Source organism: Marmota monax, unplaced genomic scaffold, assembly GCF_021218885.2.
Source record: "Marmota monax isolate L192 unplaced genomic scaffold, Marmota_monax_Labrador192_F-V1.1 WCK01_AAM20220418_F8-fsc00070, whole genome shotgun sequence".
Lineage (NCBI taxonomy): Eukaryota > Metazoa > Chordata > Mammalia > Rodentia > Sciuridae > Marmota > Marmota monax.
Window position 1 is genome coordinate 7,063,500 of NW_026692116.1, and position 22,880 is coordinate 7,086,379.

General features: G+C 34.4%; 1 protein-coding gene across 5 annotated transcripts in view; it reads left to right on the forward strand.

The window, feature by feature from the left end:
- Positions 1–2,816: 2,816 nt before the first annotated feature.
- Positions 2,817–22,880, forward strand: part of Ptbp2 (polypyrimidine tract binding protein 2) — a 71,082-nt gene continuing 51,018 nt past the window's right edge. For 2 of the 5 annotated variants that reach the window (XM_046462277.2, XM_046462286.2), the window contains exons 1-3: positions 2,817–2,943; positions 4,672–4,702; positions 22,717–22,792. In XM_046462277.2, the coding sequence (XP_046318233.1) occupies positions 2,936–2,943; positions 4,672–4,702; positions 22,717–22,792 (115 nt within the window). In that variant the 5' untranslated portion in view covers positions 2,817–2,935. Of the gene's footprint in view, positions 2,944–3,575; positions 3,861–4,671; positions 4,703–22,716; positions 22,793–22,880 lie in introns of those variants that run through there. The other 3 variants (XM_046462298.2, XM_046462305.2, XM_046462316.2) reach the window with 2 other exon arrangements.

Below are 22,880 nucleotides of genomic sequence, written 5' to 3' on the forward strand. Positions count from 1 at the left end.
AAGATCTCAAATGTGAATCCAGGATTTAATTAACCAGTTTTTGTAGTCCCCTGTCCATAGGGAATGTGTTCCAAGACCCTCAGCAAATGCCTGAAACTGTAGATGGTATCAACCTGTCTATGTGTTGTTTCTCCTGGTACACCCACACCTATGTTAAAATTTAGCCTACATATTAGGCACAATAAGAGATTAACAGCAATATTTTTAAAAGAACATTGGTCACAACATGAAAGTTATGTAAATGTTGTATCTCTCAAAATACCTCAACTATACTTTCATCTTTTTTATTCAAAGAAGCACTTTTTGGCTTCTCTTCCGTATCTGAATTGCCAGCTTTACTACTCTTGGATTTGGGGGCCATTATTGAATAAAACAAGTATTACTCAAATACAAAAGAACTGAGATTACATGATGATCAAATTGATTAGAGAGACAATTGCTAAGTGATTGTTGGAGGGTAGAATGTATAACTTGTATACATTGAACAAAGGGATGATTCACATCCTAGGTGAGACAGAGGCATGGTAGAGATTTCATCATTCCTTACTCAGGATGGGCACAATTTAAAACTTATAAATTGTTTATTTCTAAATTTTCCATTTAAAATTTCAAAATGTTTGTTAACCATCAAAACTGAAACCTTGGATAAGAGAGGGAAGGGATAATCCTGCTGTATGTTGCTGAATTAGCCTCATTCCTGATTCATGTTTGTTTTGTCTTAATTCTTAGTTCATTTTTTTAACCTAGTACTTTATGTTAGCTCAACTTGTAAACTACCTTAAATCCTTTCTAGAAAATGTTTGCTTAAATAATTAAGCCTATTGACTATTGTTTATTTGCCATATTGTACTTTATTAGGAAGAAAAAGAAATTCTATACCCCCTCATGGAAGAGTTTGTCTTTGCCAATATAAAGCAAGAACAAATTAATCAATATTGATTGAGCCAATGTGGGGAACTTAGAGAACTAATGTGATAGGTCTTGTCCCTTGGGAGCATATGTATTTAATTGTTAAGTGAAAATGCATGTATAAAACCACAAATATATGAAAAGTGATTATGAATCGCACTGATAATAGGTCCTTAATCATAAGTCAGTGATTAAGGAGAAGAGGAGAAGATTGAAGAAATTAAATTCTAAGAAATTAAGAAATTAATTAAATAATAAATTCTAATAAATTAAAAATAATTCTAATAAATAAGGTTAATTTCTAAGGAATTAAATTTTATTTTGTTTAGAAATGAAAATTCCTTAATGAAATCAAGACTATTTAAACATTCGAGTATTCTGAAGAGTTCTATGACAATAATTTTGTTTCTGTTTTGAAGCAGAGTCTAAGTTGCCCAGGCTGGTTTGGAACTCCTGGGCTTGAGTGATCTTCCTGCTCAAACTAACTCTCTGGTAGGTGAAACTACAGGCATGAACTGCGCCATGACCAGTTCATGGTATTTGGATAAGATGCTCTATAAGGTTCTGTCCTATTTAAATAGTAATATTATTATTATTACTAAGTAGTAATAAAAATAATACAGAAATTACCATTTACTTAATATAGTGAATGAAATTCCAGTTAGTAAATGACATGAGGTTTTCTTGAAGGAGATATGGGAAAACCTAGAGTGAGTATTTACAGTAATTGGTGAAATGTAGGGAATATTTGTTATTCCCCAAGATGGTTGGTGTGTGTTGGGAGTTGGGGTGAATGGTGAGAGAAGACGGCTGGCAAAGGAGTCACCATTGACCAAATTTTCCAAATATGGGTGCCTTTTCAAACTCTGTTGGTTGTCTGATAAGAGTATGTTAAATGAAATTGCCCACTGTGCCTTTTACAATTAAAATTTGAGACCATCCTGCAAATCTGGAGGCTGAAGCAGGAAGATTGCAAGGTCCAAGCCAACCAAGGCAACTTAGCAAGGGCTAAGTCGTTAAAAAAAGCTAGGGAAGTAGCACAGTGGTAAAGTTGCCCTGGATTCAGTCACCAGTAGTTGTGCGTAATACGTACGTTGTATATACCATACATAATAAGTATGTATAATTAAAAATAAGATTGAGAGTGTGAGACACATGGAAAACAATGTTTCTATCCTCTCTAACCAAAAGTGAATGAAGACTCATTTGTCCCTACTTTCATCCCTACTTTCCCGTTTACACCCCCAAACGTTAGACCCTAAGGATTGGTGGCATTTTTATACAAACACTAAGATTTGGCTCAACCTGTGTTTTCTACTCAGGACACTGTGATCATTTTCCACAGGTGCACGCTAATTATCAACTGAAATGAGAATCACTTGATGTGATTGATGCCAGTTTTGCAAGTAACAGCTTCTAATGAGTTACTTGCTTTCGAAGTATTGCTTTTACTAAACAATGGTCTTGGTTCAGTCGAGTGAATTTTTGTTTCAGAGGATGAAGAGAGTCTGTAAATAAAAGATGGCATAGGAGGCAAGCGATAACATATTTTCCCGTTGGCCCGCAAAGGTAGAGGGTAGCCCAGTTGGAATTGGGATCAGAGGAAACATTGGAGGTAGTCCTGCAGCCCAGGGCCATCCTAGGGCAGATGGTATCGAGGGCCGGGAGGTGGCCGGTTCATACCGCCCAGGGAAGAAGCCAAGACGCTAAGCCCCGCAGCATCAGCAGCAGAAGCAGCAGCAGGCCAGGTCCCGGTGGGCGGAGGGAGCCCGGCGCGCGGCGTCGCGAAGGAGGCGACGGCTGCAGCGCCCACTCCCCCTTGTCCCCGCGCCGGGCCGCTCGTCTCCAGCGGCGGGGCGCCGGCGCGCTCGGCTCTTTCCGCCGCTGCCGCTGCCGCGCGCTGCCCGGTGCGCTCCGGCACCTTCGGCAATTTCCGTCGGGCTCTGGCCGCCATTTTCTCGCCGCTTGTGTGGCTCGCTGGCTGCGTGGCTCGGTTCTTGTGAGCGAAGCTTTGTCCGGTTCGGCAATGGACGGGTATGTAATGGGGTCGGTGAAAAGATGTGTGCGAGAGAGGAGTTGGACCGTCCTTCGGCCGGTGTCCGGGGTCGGGGAGAAACCCTCGGGCGGCCCCTCCCAGGGCTGGGCTGCCGTTACCCAACCCCCGCCCCATCGCACACACCCCTCCCCTTGCTTCCCCCGGCGGGCTCTGGTCGAGAAAATGGGAAGAAAGCGGGCTCCGAGGCTGGGGAAGCATTGGGGCGACGGCGGGGGGGCGGCCCCGGGGAGGGGGGCGGGCACCGGCGTGGCGGCGGGGGATGGGGAGGGAACCCCGGGACGTCGCACCCGCCCCTGCCCCCTCTAGGAGCCATTTCGATCGGTACCCCGGGACCCGAGCCCTGGGCTAGGGGTTCCCGTAGGAGCCAACGGCGTGGGCAGAGACGGGTCCGTGGTGCGGGATTCATGGGGATTCGAGAGGCACTCGCCGTGGACCTGGCCATCCCCGGCCTCCCCGGCCTCGCCCGCCCTGGCCGGGAGAGATGCCGGTGGCGGGAGCTCCGGGGAAAGCCGAGTGGGAGCCGCTGGGGAAGGGGGGAGGGCGTGCGGCGGAGGGGGAGGGCAGATGTCATACTCCTTTGTTTTCATCCGAGTCTGGGAACCGGGGCAGGAGGCATTAAAAAAAAATGCCTTTTTGTGGGGCCTAAGAACATTCAAGGCTTGGCAAAATGGCCTAGAAATTAAATCATGCAAAAAAAGAAACCCCGAAGTGTTTGAGGTCGACATCAGTCACATGGGCAAAGGCCAACAGCCATGGCAGAAACAAGAGCAGGTAGTCAACATTGGGCCACCTTTTTAGCTACTTTGGCTAGTTTGCGGAAAAAAACAGAAACTACCAAAAGCTAGAACCGCGTTGCATCTTTGAGAGCCTAAGAGTGAAGATAGAATGGTGAGAGGTGAGAAACGGGCGGGCTTTGGGAAATGATATGGACCACTGTCTCTCTGGTACTAATAAGGCTCCACATCTGAAATGACTCAGTTTAATTCATTGTTAAAAGGGGGGCACAGGTTAGGGCAAAAATATAGCAGTCCACAGCCCCTTTGGCTGTGAAAAACCAGTGTCAATTAGCAGGTACATTTATTAAAGTTAGTGACAGTGTCTGAAGAGTCAAAAGTAAAAATCTTAATTTATTTTGGTTAAGTGTAAGTGTCTAGAGTTTCATGTTTTTAAAGATACTAAATGAAAATCATGAGAGCTAACAGGCCCTAGAGCTTAATTCATCCAAGAAGTTATTTTAAAGATGATTTTCCAGATCAAACAGATGCAAAGAAGTACAGTATTCACCCCCCTCTCCCCCAATCACCATGGGAAATTGATGGCAAAACTTGTGCTGGAATTCATGTTTTACAATTCCCAGATTCTACCTAGTATACTAAAAAGTTTTAAGTGTTAAGTTATTAATATAGGACTGGCATTATAGTGTTTTTTTTTTTTTTTTTTGGATTTTTATCTTTGCTATTGAAAGTGTTGTTAAAAAATACCTTATGTTTACTGAAGTGTGTCTTATGTTTGAAAGTTATTTGTAGATAACAGTTTAATAATATTATAAAGAAGTTTCATTGACCATCAGTCTATTTGTTTTCCATCTATATTATAAAGTGTCTTGAGGAATTAAGAATGATGAATTACTCTGAAAAGTTTGAGAGTCAAATGATGATCATTAGAAGAATAACAAGAAGTTGAAATTATTTATTTTTTTCTTACAGAATTGTCACTGAGGTTGCTGTTGGTGTGAAGGTAGGAGAAGATTGTTTGAAACTAACTTTAAAAATAGAGGATTTTTGGATCTACTATTATTGCAATTAATGGAGAATTTCATTTAGCTTTGAAAACTAAGACACAGCTAAAAAAAAAAAAACCCAAGCGTAAAATTAATTTGTAAAGTCAGATTGTATGAATAATCAACCACCATAAAGTTGGTTAATCTTAATAAATAACCATATGTTTTTGTTGAACTGGAAGTTTGTAAGAATACAAACTTTCTTTTGTCTTATGAAAATATTTTTTGTCAATAGTAAGACACACTAGAAATGAGTTGTCCTGACCCTTAAAAAGAAAGTGTTTTAGGCAATTAGCTTTAAATTTGAGTCACATAAATTTGTCTATTAAAGGAAATTGACCTTCCTCACTTTTTGGCTAAAAATAATACTCATCTTTTATGCTTTGGTACTAATGGTTAGGTCTTTTTATTCTTTCAGTAATTAGACTTTCAAATATCTTGGTGTTTTTGTTTTTGTTTCTAAACCTGTTAGGGCATGATTCTTGTCTTTTATTTATTTATTTATTTATTTTTCCTTTGGTCTTGGGGATTGAACCCAGGGCCTTGTACACACTAGTGTTCTTACTACTGAGATGTTCCCCTAGCCTAATCCTTGTTTTTTAACTTTATTTTCCCAAGCCTGGCACAATAATGAGATTCCCCCTACCCCTTCAACCACTGCCCTTGCCAGTGTGAGTAGTCTTGGGAATGCTGTTTAGTCCTTTGAAACTGTTTATTATGTTTTTTTGGAATTCTTAGAATTGCATCCACAAGAGTGTGATTTTTTTGTTTTTTTTTTGTAGTTGTAAGTAGACAGCATGTCTTTAATTTATTTATTTTTATGTGGTGCTGAAGATCGAATCCAGTGCCTCACATGTGCTAGGCAACTTTTAACTCTGCCACTGAGCTACAGCCCCAGTCCAGTGTGATAATTCTTTAGAATATTTTTGCAGATGTTGCTCTTGTTTTTTAGTGAACTAGATATTTGTCCATGCCTTAATATTTAGGCTTATTTCTTGAGTTCATATTATATAGATTGGGGGAGAATTAATGAACTTGCATATTTAATTTGGATATTGATTTTTTCAAAATTGAAAGTTATGGGATTTAAAATAGGGAGTAACTCAAAGAGTTCAAAATGTAGTTGTTGGAGTTAATATTCAACTAAATTTCTAATGTGAATTTTGTAAAATAATAAATGACACAAGTTTCTTTTGTAAAAAAATAAATTAATACAAGTATGAGTTTTTCATCATTAGTGAAAGAGAAAAGAAAATTATAGACAAGACCTAGAATGAAAAGGAAGAAAAAAGTGATATTTGGAATAGGATGTTCATATATGATGTATTGGTTATGTCAGTTTTTTATATTAGTGATTTGAGGAAGAAACATTACAAAATGATATAAAAATAGTTACCAACAATTTAGAAAACAGTTTTATATGAAAGTTGGAATAACTAAAGTTAGTTTTCTAGGATTATGGTTAAAAGACTTTTTGCTTTGATGTCAGACTGTACAATTAGGTTTCTTTAAAAAAAGTTATTTAAAAAAATTTTTTTGGTAGTTGTAGATGGACAGCATACCTTTATTATTTATTTTTATGTGGTGCTAAGGATTGAACCTAGTGCCTCCTGGGTGTGAGGCAAGCACTCTGCTACCAAGCTATAGTTCCAGCCCTAAAAAAGTTATTTTTAAAGAAAGTAACACGTGCTTATTTTTTAAAAATGTAAAATGAAACATTTCTTCCTGATTGAGTTCTTTTCTTTCGTTAGGTAATTATTTTAATTTTTTCCTGAAATTATTGATTTATATATTACTATGGCTATCTTTGTTTACACAGATGGATTAAAAGTAGTACGTGTTTTGGTCCACATCTTGCCTTTAAAAAAATAACTTTATTGAGATGTAATTTAACATAAACCAACCCGTATCTACAGTCTATAATGCTTTCACATGTATATGTCAAATCAGCAAGATAGTATCTATTGCTTTGAGAAATATCTTGCCCAGAAATACCATCTTGCCCCTTTTTAATCCTCCCTTCTTCCTTTCTTCTCCCAAATAGCCACTATTTTGCTGTCACTATAGTTTGCAGTTTTTAGACTTAAATAAATGGAATCATGCAATATGTATCTTTTTTTTATGTGTGTGACTATTCCACACATCATAAATAATTTGAGATTTACTTGTGTATCAGTAGTCCATTTTTTTCTGTTGCTTAGTGGCATCCTGTATGGCTATATGGCAGTTTATTTATTTAACTTTTTTTTTTTTTTTTTTTTTGGCGGTACTTGGGCTTGAACCCAGGGATGCTCTACTACTAAGCGACATCACCTACATCTCTACCCCTTTTTATTTTGGGATAGGTTCTTGCTTAGTTGTCCAGTCTGGCCTCAAACTGGGGACCCTTCTACCTCAGCCTGCTGTGTGGCTAGGATTGCAGGCATGCACCTCTGCTATTGATTAATTTCTGAGTGGACATTTGTGTTTCAAGTTTGGGACTACTATAAATAAAGTTGTAAGCTTTCCTGCATGTCTTTGTGTGACTATATGCTCCCCCCTATTGGAGCCCATAATCAAAATGGATAGATCATATGATAGGCATATCTTTAAGAAAATGCATACTGTTTTCCATGGTGGTTGTACCATTTTATAGGCCATCTGTAGGGTATGAGATTTCCAGTTTCTCTATATCTTTTCCAATGTCTGTTATTATCTGTATTTTTTGATCATAGATATCCTAATGTCTACGAAGTGATAGTTACAGTTTAGTTTGTATTCCATAGTATGTTGCTGAACATCTTTTCGTCGGCTATTATGATCTTCTGTGAAGTGTCTGTTTAAATCTTTTGCCCAGCTTTTAAAATTTTGATTATTTATTTTATGAGTTTTGAGAAGCCTTTATTCTAGATGAAAGTCCTTTATCAATTAATATGGTTCACAAACATTTTCTGTTACTTTTCATTCTCTAAACGTATTTTGAAGAGCAGCAGTTACTAACTGAGGAATTCCATTCAGTTTACTAGTTTATTCTTTTATGGACAATGCTTTTTTGCTTTTACGAATCAGTCATCCTTTTTTTCTTTTTTGTACTGTAGATTGAATCCAGAGGACACTTAACCACTGAGCCATATCACTGCTCTTTATTTTTTATTTTGAGACAGGGTCTTGCTAAGTTGCTTAGGACCTCACTAAGTTGTTGAGGCTTACTTTGTACTTGGAGGATCCTCCTTCCTCAGCCTCCCAAGCCACTGGGATTACAGGTGTGCACTACTTTGTCCATCTATCAGTCAAATCTTTACCTAACTTAAAAATACTTTATTTACTAACGGATATTTTATATTTTGGTTTAAAACTGATAATTTGAGTTAATTTTTTGAATATAGTACAAAGTATGGGTCAAGTTTTTGGATTTGGATGTGCACATCCAGTTTTTCTGTTGCAAGTTGTTGAAAAGACTTTTTTTCTCCATTGAATTGGCTTTGTAGCTTTGTCAAAAATCAATTATCTATGTATGTGTGATTCTATTTCTGTACTCTGCTCTTTTCCATTGACCCATTTTTGTCTATCCAGATGCCAAAAACGTTGTCTTAATCGCTAGCTATGTATTGAGACTTGAAATCAGGTAGTCTTGGTCCTCCAACTTTGTTCCTTTTGAAACTTGTTTTGGCTCTTCTGGATCACAGAAAATATGCTGAGATTTTACTGAATTTGAGTTGAATTTGTAGAGCAGTTCAGAGAAAATTGACATCTTAAGGTTTCGTCCTTTGTACCCTCTTTGTTTACATAATATTTATAATTCAGTATTGTTTTTAGTTTTGAGTTTGCAGGATTTCTACATCTTTTGTTAGAATCATCCTTAAATATTTCATATCTTTTGATGTTATTATAAATGATGTTTTTAAAAATGCAACTTCCAGGTGTTTGGTGCTAGTGTTTAGATACACAAATGATTTTTGCATGATGCTCTTGTATCCAACACCTTGTTAAACTAATATCATTGATCTGATAGATTAAAAAAATTTTTTTTTAGTTGAGGGTGGACACAATACCTTTGTTTTATTTATTTATCTTTATGTGGTGCTGAGGATCGAACCCAGTGCCTCAGGTGCTAGGCAAGTACTCTACCACTGAGCCACAACCCTAGCCTTTTATGTACATTTTGTTGGATGTTCTGTATAGACTATTTATATCCAATTGTTGGTAGACAGTTTTCTCCCTTTCCTATCTGGGTGTTCCTGCCTCCTTTTTCCCTTATGACGGCTTGTACAGTGTTCAAAAAAAGCAATGAGAGTGGGCATTTACTCACTTTACCTTGTTCATCATATTAGGGTGAATGCTCCACTTTGTATTCTTTCTTTCTTATCTTTCTTAACCATGCCTGTGAAATGTGCAAACAGTTAAGGAAGGAATAATACCATTTTTAGTAATGTAAAAGTGAAGCTACATGGGCTTCTTTGTGGGGAAATTTTAAAATTATGTATTCAGGGCTCTTCAGGTTACCTAGTTTTTCTTGGGTGAGCTTTGGTAAATTGTGTATATAATTAGTCCATTTCCTCTAAGTTGCTGAATGATTATTTGCATAGAGTTGTTTATTATTTTGTGTAGAATTATATATATGATTGGATGCCTTTTGAATCTGTAGTGATATCAACATTCTCATTCCTATTAGTGAATATTTAGTAGGCTTTTTTCCCCCCTTATGAGTCTTTATAGAAGTTTATTGGTTTTTATTAATCTTCTCCAAAAGATCAGCTATTGGTTTCCTTGGGGTTTTTGTTGTTGTTGTTTCCTATTTTATTGATTTCTGTTTCTATTTTTTGTTTTATGTTTTTGCTGTTTTTTCTACTTAATTTGAACTTTGAAGCTAATGTCATTGTCATGATATCTTTTCTAATGTTGGGGTTCAGTGCTATATACTTTTAGATAGTGCTTTCATAGCATTCCTCAAATTTTGATATGTATATATTTTTCATTCATTTCAATTTTCTAAGAATTTAAAAAATTTCTTTGCTTTATGGCTACTCAGTATAATCAAATGTTGACTTTTTAGAGAAAGATTTTAAGTATGGTGAAATTTGTAGCAGTTCTTTTAATAAGTTGACTAAATCAAGATGTTGTAATTGGATAACTAATGAAGTATACCTATTTCTTAAAATAAGTTAGGTTTTTACTAGTATTTTGAAAGCACTGATTTTAAATTGCTCAACTTGCAATTTAAGTTGTAGTATTGGTTTGCTTAGATACTTGCAGCTAAGTAATACTGAATAATAATAATATTAAATAATATTTAACATGATTTTTTTATAATAGTTGAATATAACTGCTTTTTATAATATGGTTTTCAAAATTTTGTTGGTTTTTTTTTTTTTTTTTAGATTTTTCTTAAAATACTTTTCTTAAATGCTCCATAAGTCGTGCTAATTATTTATTAAAATTTCAGTATCTGAATATTAGTAATGTGTCTACTAAATGACAGCACTGTGTTAGTAACTAGTTTATTAAAAAAAAATTGGAGCTAGAATATATGTTCCTTGAGGGCAGAGACCTTAAGTTTATTGTTCCTCCATTATTTATTGTGCTATTTGAATAGTTTATTCTATTTAATGACTCTAGAAGTGTCTGGACTTCAATATGAATATAATCTGTGAGCCATTTATCAATAGGAAGGTAAATACTAATTGTGTTGCACTATATTCCTTTCATTGGAGATCCAAAAGAGACTCTCTCTTTTAGGAGGACCTCCTCTAGTTGGAGAGATAAATACCCAGGGTTTTAAGTAAGTGCCCTATAGCTACAGTAAGAGAGATTACTTTTGGTTGAGGGTATTAGAGGAGGTTTCATTTATTAGGCTATGACCTGTACCTTGTAGATAGGTTGAAATAGGGGAGGGAGTAGAGATCAAAACATGTTGTGCCTGTAGGCTGTCATAAATTTATAGCCATTGAATAGTGAGTTGAATAATTTGCCTTTGTTTTCTTTTGGGGGGATGAATATTAACACTTAAAAAATATGGAAAAAAGAATACTGATCAACTTTTTTTTTTTGGCACAAAATCATGCTTAGCATAAATAAGGTGAAGCAGAAATACAAAAAATGTTCTTGGGAATAAACATTGCACATTTAACATCAGATACCAAGTTTTATAGTGTCAAAACGCACTACCCCTTATAAAGTAGTATTATCAAAAACAAAAACAAAAACGAAGAGTGTGATCAAGTCTTTAGGTCCAACTGAATTTACTGGGAGACTGTGTTAAACTACATCATCAGAATACTCTCTGTGAGCAAATCTTTAAAACCGAAAACCAGTTCTTTGCAACAAATAAAAAGTAATGGAAAAATGGGGGAAGAGTGGAGAAAGAACTTGTAAGTTGAAAGGTATTGAAGAGACAAAATTGACCAGTCCAGTGTTTTGCATTAGATTCTAATCCTCTCCCCAACTAAAATACCCTGTAAAAATACTATGACTTTTATAAGAAGTAAGAAATTTTTACACAAATTTGATATTTGATGATAATAGTAAATAATTATTAAGATTTTTGGTTGCCTAATAGTATTATAGAAAGAGTTCTTATCTTTTAAGGATATCCACTGAAATATGAAACAATATGGATATCTGGAATTTGTCACAGTAACAGGAAGAGAAAATTTATGGGTGACTGTTAGAACTGATTGATAGATGCATAATGGTTTGATATTATTGTATCTAAATTTTGCTACAATAGTTATACAAAAAAGAATAGCTGCTCAAAAATATCTTGTGATAACTAGTGATACATAACTGCTTTAAAGTAAAAATATTACTTAACCACCTTATTTCCTAATGTAGTATGTCTAAAACTAAATTAAGAATGCTATTACAGTTTAGCTACACAAATAGACCAACAGTTTTGTTCACATTAAATTGATCTTGAACTCTTTTTATGTTCTTGTTAAAAATGCATTAAAAGAATAATCTATTGATAGTTTTAAAAGAATAATATATTGATAGTTTTGGCAATAAATTTTGACTTTGAGAGTCTTTTATTTTTTTAAATTTCATTATAAAAGCTGTAATATGTTTCAAAAATAGAGGGAATGTTGTAATACACTTCTTTTTCTTTTTTGTTGGAGAGAATGTTAAAGCATATCTCAGATCATTTCTTATCATCCCCAGATACTGAGTACATATCTTCCAGATATACTCTCTCTTAATGGTGACATTGATGCCAATACAATTCCTGGTAAAATGTAGAATAATTTCTTTAATTTCATCTAATTGCCAACAGTATTCAAAATACTTTTTCCACCTTTCATATCAGGAACCAAGGAAAGTTAATATGTTCATTTGGTTAATGTCTAAAATCTCTTAATCAGTAAATGACTTTACCTTACCCCTCCTCTTTTCTTGCTTATTTATTTATTTATTTATTTATTTGTTATTGATGTTAGAGAAATTGGGTCATCTGGACAATTTCAATTTTCTGAATTTTTCTGATTATACCTTGTTTCATGTCACATGTTCTTCATATTCTTTGCATTTCCTGTAAATTTATAGTTAGATGAACCTTGGTCAGATACAGGTTTAATTTTTAGCAGGAATATTTTGTAGATGTGCTTTATGTAATTCCTGTTGTATTATTGCAAGAGGAACAGAACAGAATGTCTGGTTATCTTTGTGACATTGACATTCATCAGTAGGTTGAGTTTCTGTAAGCTTGAGGCATCCAATGTAGAGTGTTCTCATTATCGTTTTATTTTTTATTTTAAGACAGAGCCTCAGGAAGTTGCTTAGGACCTGAGTTGCTGAGACTGGCCTCAAACTTTGAATCCTGCCTTAGCCTGCAAGCCACTTCACCTGTCAAAAATGATGAAATTCTTTTCTCTCCAAATACTAGATAGAATTCCGCCATTAAAAACTTTGTCCATGAACTAGTTGGTCACATTGAAGTACCTTTTTTATAAGAAAAGCAGGATAGATTTTGACTTAAAAACTATTTTTCCTGGTGAGTTTGTACTCTTTTAACATGTAAAATTTTCCACTCTATTGCAGTCATCATTCTTTAAAATACTTAAATTATTTCATTTTGAGCCAGGTAGAGTTTATAATACCAAATGTTTTGATACTTGCTTGAAGTAGCATTTCTTGCTTCTGATCTTTAATCAGTCACTGATTTCTTTAAAAAATCCTGGTTCCTATGAATGGAAGATGATCCTTAGAAACCACAATAATGTGCCTGCCAGGGTGTGAATTGCTTTTAGATGTTAATGCTTAGGGCCCTTTCAGTGGACAAAGATAGCATTTTTTTTTTTTCCTTTCTGAGCAACATCAGTATTGCATTAACATTATTGAATGTAATTTTTTTGTAATCATTTTTGTCTTTTTGAGTATATTCCACAGAGAATGTATAGTACAATCATAGAATGGTAAAGTTTATTGAACTAATTCTCTTTGTGGTTTTACCACCAGTTGGTTTTAATTTTTCGGAATTTTTTCCCCACTTTTAACTGAATTTCCAAAATCAAAACTAATATTACTTACATTGAGAGAAGTCTAGCCAAACACTCTTATCTAGTCTGCTTTGTTTTTTCTCTCCACTTTTAGGTATTTGTTTTAATCAGTTTTTCATTTATCACTTTTTTGATACTGTAAACAAATGTGAACTTTTTCCTACCTTCTTTATGCAGTAGATAAAAGGTAGCATAGTATACAATGTTTTATATTTTGACTTTTAAACTTAATGGTAAATACATCCTGGAGATCACTCCATGTTATATGTGGAAAAAAAATTTTTTTCTTTAGATTGTTTCATAGCTTTGTAGACTAATAGATATTTGGGTGTTTTCCTCCAGTCTTTTAGTATTACAGATTATGTTATAGTGAATAGCTTTATGTATATATACTCTTACAGTATATTAAAGAAAAAAAAAAGCCAGAATGTTTTTTTCAGAATAGCTCCTAGATGTGAAATTGCTGGGTCAGTGTGTAAATACAAATGTAATATTGCTAGATATTGCTGAATTTCTTTTAGTATAGAGTTGTATTTTGTTATACGATGAGTGGCTGTTTCCCATAACTTGCCCAACAGAGTATATTATCAAAAGTTGCAAGTTTTTCCATTCTAATAAGTGAAATGGCACCTAAATGTAGTATTAATTTGGATTTGTCTTACTGTAAGCAAGATTTTCAATCTAAGCATAATTTCTACTTCCTGTACTGAGAACTTGTCTTATTTCTGTTAACCCCTTTTCTGTAACTGGTTTTATAATTCTGAATTTGAAGTTTAGATTCCCTTTTTGATCCAGTTATTAAAAAAAGTTATTTCAAAATTTAATTTGATTAAACTTGATGTTTTTGACCCAATATGATGGATTTTGCTGAGGTATTCATTATATATGACCCGCTTTTGTGATTTTTATGAACATTTAAGTAAAATGAGTTACCAAAATATACTGCAATACGTGATTTTAAAGACTGGCATAGCAATATTAGTAGAGTATTAGCTGGGCATGGTGGTGCTCGCTTGTAATCCCAGCAGCTCAGGAGACTGAGGCAGGAGGATCCCAAGTTCAAAGCTAGCTTTAGCAATTTAGCAAGACCCTCAAGCAATTTAGTGTGATTCTGTCTCAAAATAAATAAAGGGGTCTGGGGGTTTGGCTCCATGGTTAAGTGCCCCTGGGTTCATCCACCTCCCCCCCCAAAATAATATATGTATGTGCATGTATTAGTAAAATGTTGTTCAGCTGTTGAGAGAATAAAGCAGATTTTCATGTGCTGATTGTTTTGTTTGTTTTAAAAGAGAACAATGCTAGTCAGCTTGTGTGATGTGATCTGTTTTTGATTTCTTTTTGTCTGAATTTTTTAGAGAAAGAATTATAGAAAATTTACGGATAGTTGATTTTGAAGTAGGGGAAAACTTTCACTTGATATTTTCTATTTTTTTAAAATTTGAATTTCCTAAGTTAAAAAGTTTGAAAATTTAAAAAAGAATTTTTGTTTTTAACATCAGCAGAGTTATCTGACCAGAAAATCATGGTCCATGTTTTCTTCCTGTGTATGTCTATATTTTAAAAATGCAGTGTATGTATTTTTAAAAGCTTTGCTTGGTATTGGAGAGATGGCCAAAATATGAGACCAAAATTTTTAATGAGTTTTTTAGGTCTCATATCTTGGTCAGTGAAGATTAGAAAGAGAAAGCACATTTAGGGGTGGCTTTACTTGTGGGAGATGTCATGTAGTCTTCCCTGGTTCAGTAAATATTAAGTCATTTTTATATACTTAGTGTCTTAAGTTTATTACTTTTATTCTCACTGTTTTTTGTTTACATTGCTTATAAAATAATTGTTATATTAATCTTCCATTCTGATTGTAGTTTAATTAAATTCTTCCACTATTTATATCTGATAGTGAGGCCTCATACTTATTAAATTTTGAGAAATGTGAGTAATATAACACACATGTGATGTTTTACTTGAGGGTCTTATTTAAACGTTTTGATTGTTTGTTACTCTTTCTTGCTTACATTTCTTATTGTTTATATTTTCTTTCATCGAAGTGTCCCATTTCGGGTGATAAAATATATTGTCATCCTGTCCTAATTTTGTTATTTTCTCCCTAGAATCTTTTATTATTCAAGATTTATTTATGAGAATATTATTAACAACATGAATATGCCACTTAAAAAAAAAAACAGCTTGAATGTTACCAGTATTGTTATACATATCCATGTGCTCCTTTTTTTTATCCCCCTCCTTACCCTGACACAGATATGTACTACTGCAAATTTTTTTCTTCCTCTTTCCATTGTGGCCTTTGTGTGTGTGTGTGTGTGTGTGTGTGTGTGTGTGAGAGAGAGAGAGAGAGAGAGAGAGAGAGAGAGAGAGAGAGAAATACGCTTCAGCTCTCCCAATCCATCGGTTCTGCATCCAGTCAACCTCAGAATGAAACTATTTGTGAAAACAATTGCTTCTGTACTATGGGCAGACTTCCTTTTCTTACTATTCCCTGAACAATGCAATGTAACAGCTTTTTACATACCATTTACATTGTATTAGGTATTGTAAGTAATTTAGATGATTTAAAATATGGTGAAGGATGTTCCTAGTTTATATGCAAATATCCCATTTTATACAGGAGACTTAGTGATCATGCAGTTTTTGTTATCCCTTAGGAATTCTAAAACCAGCCCCCCTTATACTGAAGGAGTATTTTTTTTAAATTTTATGAAAATAATATACCCATGTAATGTTAAAATGTGTTTTAATTAAATAAGGATTTTAATAGCCATATTTTTGTGTGTATTTATATAATACCCATTGCTGGGAACAACTCTTGGTAAAAATAATTTCTCTCTTTTTCTGGATATTTCAGTTGGTAGATGTTTGGGTTAAGGTTTTTGACTTTAAGAACAATGTTGCTCTGAACCTTTTTGTGTTTGTTTTCTAGTTCATTTATATTAAAGCTTTCGAGAGTATGTATCTAAGGATATATATTGCTAGGGGGTAGAGTACAGTGAGTTTGATAAGATATTACTATTATTTTCCCATACATTGTTCTAACTTATGCCTCACCAGTAGAGCATGTGTTCTTTTGTTAAAAATATTTTATTAGTTGTTGATGGGCCTTTATTTATTTATATGTGGTCCTGAGACTCGAACCCAGTGCTTTACACACGCTAGGCAAGTGCTCTACCATTGAGCCACAACCCCAGCCCTGCATGTGTTCTTATGTGTTCTTACTGTTTAAAATAGTTACCAGCTGTTGGTTAAGTATTTAATTTCTTGATTTTTGACACTGTGGTATGTTAAATCTTTGGTCTTTGTATTTCCCTAATTATTAAAGAGGTATACATGTTTTTCATTTTATGGTCATTAGTGTTGCTTTTATGAAATTGTATGATGCCTATGTACCTTTTACTTAATAAAATTTTGTATTTAATTTTATATATTTTAAAGAATACGTGTGGCTACTGATTGTTGATTGTGTGTGTTGCTAATATTTTTTCCCAGTTTGTAGCTAGCTAGCCTTGTCATTTGCTTATACTGTCTTGGTGAAGTTACTAATTTTATTAGTATGTCACAGGTTCCCTTAGAATTCTAAAAAAAACTATATGATCCTAATTCTTAAACGTTTTAAGTTTTTTCCTGTTTGTCTGGATGTCGTCTGTTGATAAGATAGAAACTTAAAAGAATTTTGTTGGGAAAAACAAACTGCTTTTCCTCTTTCTTACACATACCCCACAACTTTCAACAAGAAGACTTTCTGTGACCCTCCCCCAAAAAACAATTAAGGAGATTTCTTCCCACCAACAAGCAAGCAGTTAATTTGAGAGCAGCAGACACCAGCTAGGTGTCCTCTAATTCTGACACCTTACCTCCAGAGAGCTTCCTATCCCATAGTTTGAAGGCTTAGTCTTCAAGACTTTCCCCAATTTCAGATCCCAGTCACAAGCTCCAGGTTGTTTAACTTGTGTTGCTGATGAATGGCTATAAATTGGAGTTACCACAATCCCCTCCTCAGGTTCAGTAAATTTTATAGCAAGGACTCAGAAAAACACATTTACTGGCTTATAAAGGATTTTACAAAGAATAGAATGAAGTAATGTGTAAGGCCAGTTACGAGAGAAGGGGTATTGAGATTGTGTGACCTCTCTGGGTGTGCTACCCTCCAGGAACCTCCACATGTTCAGCTATTTGGAAGGTTTGTGAACCCTACCCTTCGGAGTTTTATGTAGACTTCTTTATATAGGCACAATTGGTTATATCTTTGACCATTAGTAATGAATTTAACTAACATCACCTCTCCCCTCCCTGAACATTGTAGGACGAGACAGAAAGTCCAGCCTTTTAATCCTACCTTAATTTTCTTCAATTGTTAACCACCACCCCCAAGTTACCAGAGGCTGCCAGCAATCAGTGAAATAATTTTGGAGATTCCAAGGATTTTAGGAGTTTGTATGCAAGACCAAATATATATTTTACAATACCATACAATCCTTAATTACAGTTTTTAGGGTTTTTTTAAATTATTATTTTTACCATATGGTTTCTTTTGTGTATCAGGAATTGAACCCCAGGCGTTATTAACTTATGAGCTATATCCCCAGTCCTTTTTTACTTCTTATATTGAGACAGGATCTTGTTGAGCTGCTTAGGGTCTTGCTGAGTTGCTTAGGCTGGCTTTGAACTTGGGATGCTCCTGCGTCATCCCCACTAGCTGCTGGGATTACAGGTGTGTGCCACCACACTAGGCTCATACAGTTTCTTAATAGAGATTTTTGTGGCTACTTTATGGAAGAATTTATTAGTATTTCCTTTTATGTTTGTTTCCTTTCTGTTTGAAAGTCTTTACAAAGAGCTTCTAAAGATATATTCTAAATTTTTTGAAGCTTCTCTTTTTACATTTGGTACTCAAATTATCTTTTGTTTGCATGTTGGGTAGGGATCCATTCCTCACCTCTGCCCTGCCCCATAGTTGGGCAATTAACTTAAAATCCAGAATCCAGAGTGCAACCTCTACCCACCCCACACACATTATATGTATGTGTGTATGTATATGTATATATATCTTAGGATAAAGGATAAGCTACAAAATAGCAGAATGTAGCAAGACATTTCTTTCGTGAGAAAAGATCTCATATAGGAAGAGAGAGCAATCTACTCCATAATGTTATACGCCAGAGCAAATTTCTTTCATCTTCAAGCTTTTGTTTTTGGGTGCTTTTCTGATGATGTATTAATTGTGCTTTTTTTCCCCTTTTGGTTATTCTCCCTGGCAGTCCCTCTCTTTGTTGTTGTTTTTAATCAGCTTTTGGTTTCATTGATCCTCTTTAGTATATGATTGTTTTATGTATTTTTACCGGTTTTATGAGTTACTTCTTCCCTAGTCTCTAATAGTGTAGCATACTCCTACCTATTCATTTCTTTGCCCTGTTTGAGAACACATATACTTGCTTGAACATGGACCTTCCTTCTCTGAAAATCTAGTTTGCCTCAGGAACTTGTTATTTCTGTCCTCTATCCATGTCTTTCTGCCATTATTCCCAGTCATCTCCAGAAGAGAAAGCTTTTGGCCAGATCTCAGTTCTGAATTCTGGCACAGCCAAGGGACTCTTACAAGCTTCAACCTACAGTTTTTAGCTTGCTTTCTTGCAGCCTGATGGCTCTAATACTTGGGAGTGGTAGATGGTAGTTGAATTGAGCTATTAGTATGAACAAAAATGTCCAGTAACCACGAGAAGAAAAATCAAATTTTTGTCATTGAAATTAATACCAAATAGTCTCTATTCTGTGTCTAGTTATGAAATTACCTTTTAAAAAACCTTCTAATTGACCAATGGATTTTTTTCTTCTGTGAACATTCTCCTAATTGTTTCTGTGGGATACTAATTTTTTTAAATTTTTACTTTTTTTTAAATGGTCATTGATATTACACAGGAAGATTACGTTTCTTTGTCAAGACATTTATTGCCAATCTTAACATTTATTTTTTTTTTAGTTGAATCTAAAATCAATTGACTTCTTTCTTAGATGAATTAAAAATTTTCAAGAGTTACATATTCTTAGTAGGTATTTTTTATTCCAAGTTTAGTACTAATTTCATTTGTTCTACTAATATGGAACAGCTACCACTCATTACCATTTTATAAATTTTATGTATATTCCAAGGTAAACAACTAGGTTGAGAAATTTTATGTAAAATTTTCCATCAGTGTGGTAATGTTAATGTTTGCCAGTATTGCACATCACTTCTTTTGAGCATAGTGGTAGTAAACCCTTTGACTCAGTGGAAAGGCAAACATAATTGCTTTTTTAATGAAAATATAATTTTTAAAAATACTCAAATTTATAAGTTCTCAAAATTGCAAATAATTTGCTATTTATTCTTCTGATTCAGTTATGATGCCTATTAAATGTATTGTCTTAACAGCAGGTATGAAATCCTTTAATGAAGAGAAATGACCACACACAATTTTTAAAAAGTTAAAAAGACTTTGTCAGGCATAAAGATTCATTGCAGAAAGGAAGAAGAGAGCATTCTGCATACCAGAAGTTAGAATTATAAGCTTTCTTTACTCCCATAGACTTTAAGATTTCCTGAACCCATCATCTTCCAGAATTACTTGTGATGCACTAGGTTGGAATGTTTTCATTCACAACAGTTAAAGAACGATACAGTGAGGAAAGTACTATGGGTCTCTGCAGAATTTTTTTCTTTCTTTTTTTTTTTTTTTTAAATATCTGGTGACACTGGGCTCTCTGTCAGCAACCTATAATCCCAGTGAGGCCCTAAGCAACAAAGCAAGACCCTGTCTCAAAATTACAAATAATTTTAAAAAAGGTCTGAGGATGTGGCTCAGTAGTTACGAGCCCTAGGTTTAATCCCTGGTACCAAAAACAAAACAAAAACTGATCTGCAATTTCGTTGATTAATGGAAGGGCTGACTTTATTTGCTCTGTGTAAGATACCTCCTATGGTTGGAGGCCACCCTTTCTTTGTTTATGGTTAACATGTTTTCATTTATTTGACCCAAGAAAAAAGGCCTTTCTAAAATAGATTTATTCTCCTTTATCCATGGTTTCACTTTCTGTGTAGTTTCATTTACCTTCAGTTAGCCTCAGTTTGAAAATATTAAATGAATATTCCAGAAATAATCCATCAGTTTTAAATTGTGTGCTATTCTGAGCAGTGTGATAAAATCTCATGCTGCTTCATCTTGCCTGGGAACATGAATCATCCCTTTGTCTAGCCTATCCTCATTGTATATATTGCTCACCCATTAGTCCCTTAGTAACCAGCTTAGATGACAGATATCAGATGGACTGTTGTGGCATCACAGTGCTTGGGTTCAAGTAACTCTTATTTTACTTAATAATGGCTTCACAGTGCAAGAGTAGTGATGCAAAGGAAGCACTAGAGCATAAAGCTTGTAAGGACAGACTAACTGGTACCATGTGGCAGTGCTGTAGCACAAATAGGAAAAATCATAATATATGCAGGGTTCAGTACTGCCTGAAATTTCAGACATCCACTGGAGGTATCGGAACACTCCCCTTCCCTCAAATAAGGGGTACTGAAATATATACCAGGTTTTAATGATAATATTCCTTCACTATTTGTATTTTTCAGCTTTCTGATAACTGTGTAACAAATGCCTGAGGTAAATCAACTTAAAAATAAAAGATTTATTTTGGCTTACAGTTTTAGACATTTCAGAACATGACCAATTGATCCCCTTGGTTTGGGTCTGCGGTGATACAGTATATCATAGCAGGAGTACACAGTGGTAGTGGTCCATTCATCTCATGACTGGAAATTGAATGAGAGGAAGAAAAAGAATCTGGAGTCCTGGTATCCCCTTCAAGAGCATGTTCATAATGACCAGAATACCTCTCATTAGTCCCCATCTTCTAAAGGTTCAGCCACCTTCTAATAGTGCCATAGGCTGGGACCAAGTCTTTACTACAAGGGCCTTAGCGGGACAGTTATCCAAACCATAGCATTATCTGTGTGGACCTTGTCTATGATTGATTCTTGGGAATGTTTAAGTGAACACTACTGATGGGGGTCAGGCATTTTGCCTGGTAATCACTGTGTGTGTATAATCATATTTAATTCTAAGGGCTCTGATGTAGATGTTGTAAATGAAGAATTTAACGCTTAGCATGATTAACAGAGTTACATAGTTAATAAGTGGAACCTAAGGTCCAGAGTTGATTTTTTTAACACTATGTTGAATACTTGTCATGAAAACATAAAGAAATATAGGCAGCATTTTTAAATTTTTGGTAATGAACCAGGCTGCATAAAGAAATAAAACAAAGAAATATATGTAACATTTTAAAATTTTTGGTAATATAACCATATTTTATTACAATATGAATATATGTTCAATATGAATATATGCTTATAAAATATTTTTATCTTTGTAGCAGAAACACCTAGAGATTTTGTTATATTTGGGTTGCTGGGTCCCACCCTCAGAGTTTATTTAGTAGGTCTGGATTAGACTTGGGAAATACACATTGCCAGGAAGCTTCTGAGTCTACTGCTGGTCTTAGGGACCATACTTTGAAAATTTGTATCCTATCTATTTCTGCTCATCATGTTCTTGTAGATACTAACTATAACTATGCCACGACAGATCTTCCATACCTTGATTAGAAATTAGAGTTGGTATAAATATGGCATTAATGTGGCCTGAAATCATATTTTTATTTTTCTCCTACTTGTCTTTTTATGAGCAATTTGAGGCTATGTAGAAGGTTTTGAAAACATTTAAGAAACATGATCTAAGTATTTTTTTTTAAACATTTTTATATCCTGATACAGCTTATGAGTTTAAATACAAATTTGCAGAAATTTCTGGGTTAGTTTGATTTTCTTTTTGAACTTTTAAAAATGCTTTAATAAATTATCTTTTAAACATTTTTTTTTCATTATCACGGTACCATTCAGCTTCTTTATGCTGATTATTTAAATCATCCAGTATTTAGTTATTATTAATACCCTTGTGTGTAATATACACATACTTAAAATAGGCACAGCAGTTGATTTAACTATTTTAAATATTCTGTTCATGCATGTTTCTGTAAATGCAAGGATTTTCAAAATAGTTAAAACATTGCTGGCAGTTTCTGAACATAAAAATGTATAACCTTTTCATTAAAGGATTTAAGAACATGATTCAGTTTCTTTTTAATTTTCACAGAAAGAAATTTCTTATTTCAAAGATTTTGCTTTTGTTTTCAGTGTTTTAGTCATGATGTTTATACATAAGTATTTATTTTGCTGTTGAAGATTATGTTCAGAAGACTAGATGTGTGAATAGAGGGATGAAGTTAATTTTTAATTTTTTAAAAGGGATTAAAAATTTTAAACTATTGCCATAGTGTAATATTTGTAATATTTTTAAAGTGAATATTTGAAGAATTGCAGGTAAGTGATATTTTCATATTAATATTTTAAAATTTAAAGATGTCTTATGTTAATTTTTTTTTTGTTTTTATAGAGAGGATCTGACGAACTACTCTCAGGCAGTGTTCTGAGTAGTCCAAACTCTAATATGAGTGGCATGGTTGTTACAGGTAACTGTTATTCTCTTAATAAGCCTGTCATTTACTATTTTATGGAGTAGAATGTTAAAACTAATATTTACTCTGTACTCTTAGTCTT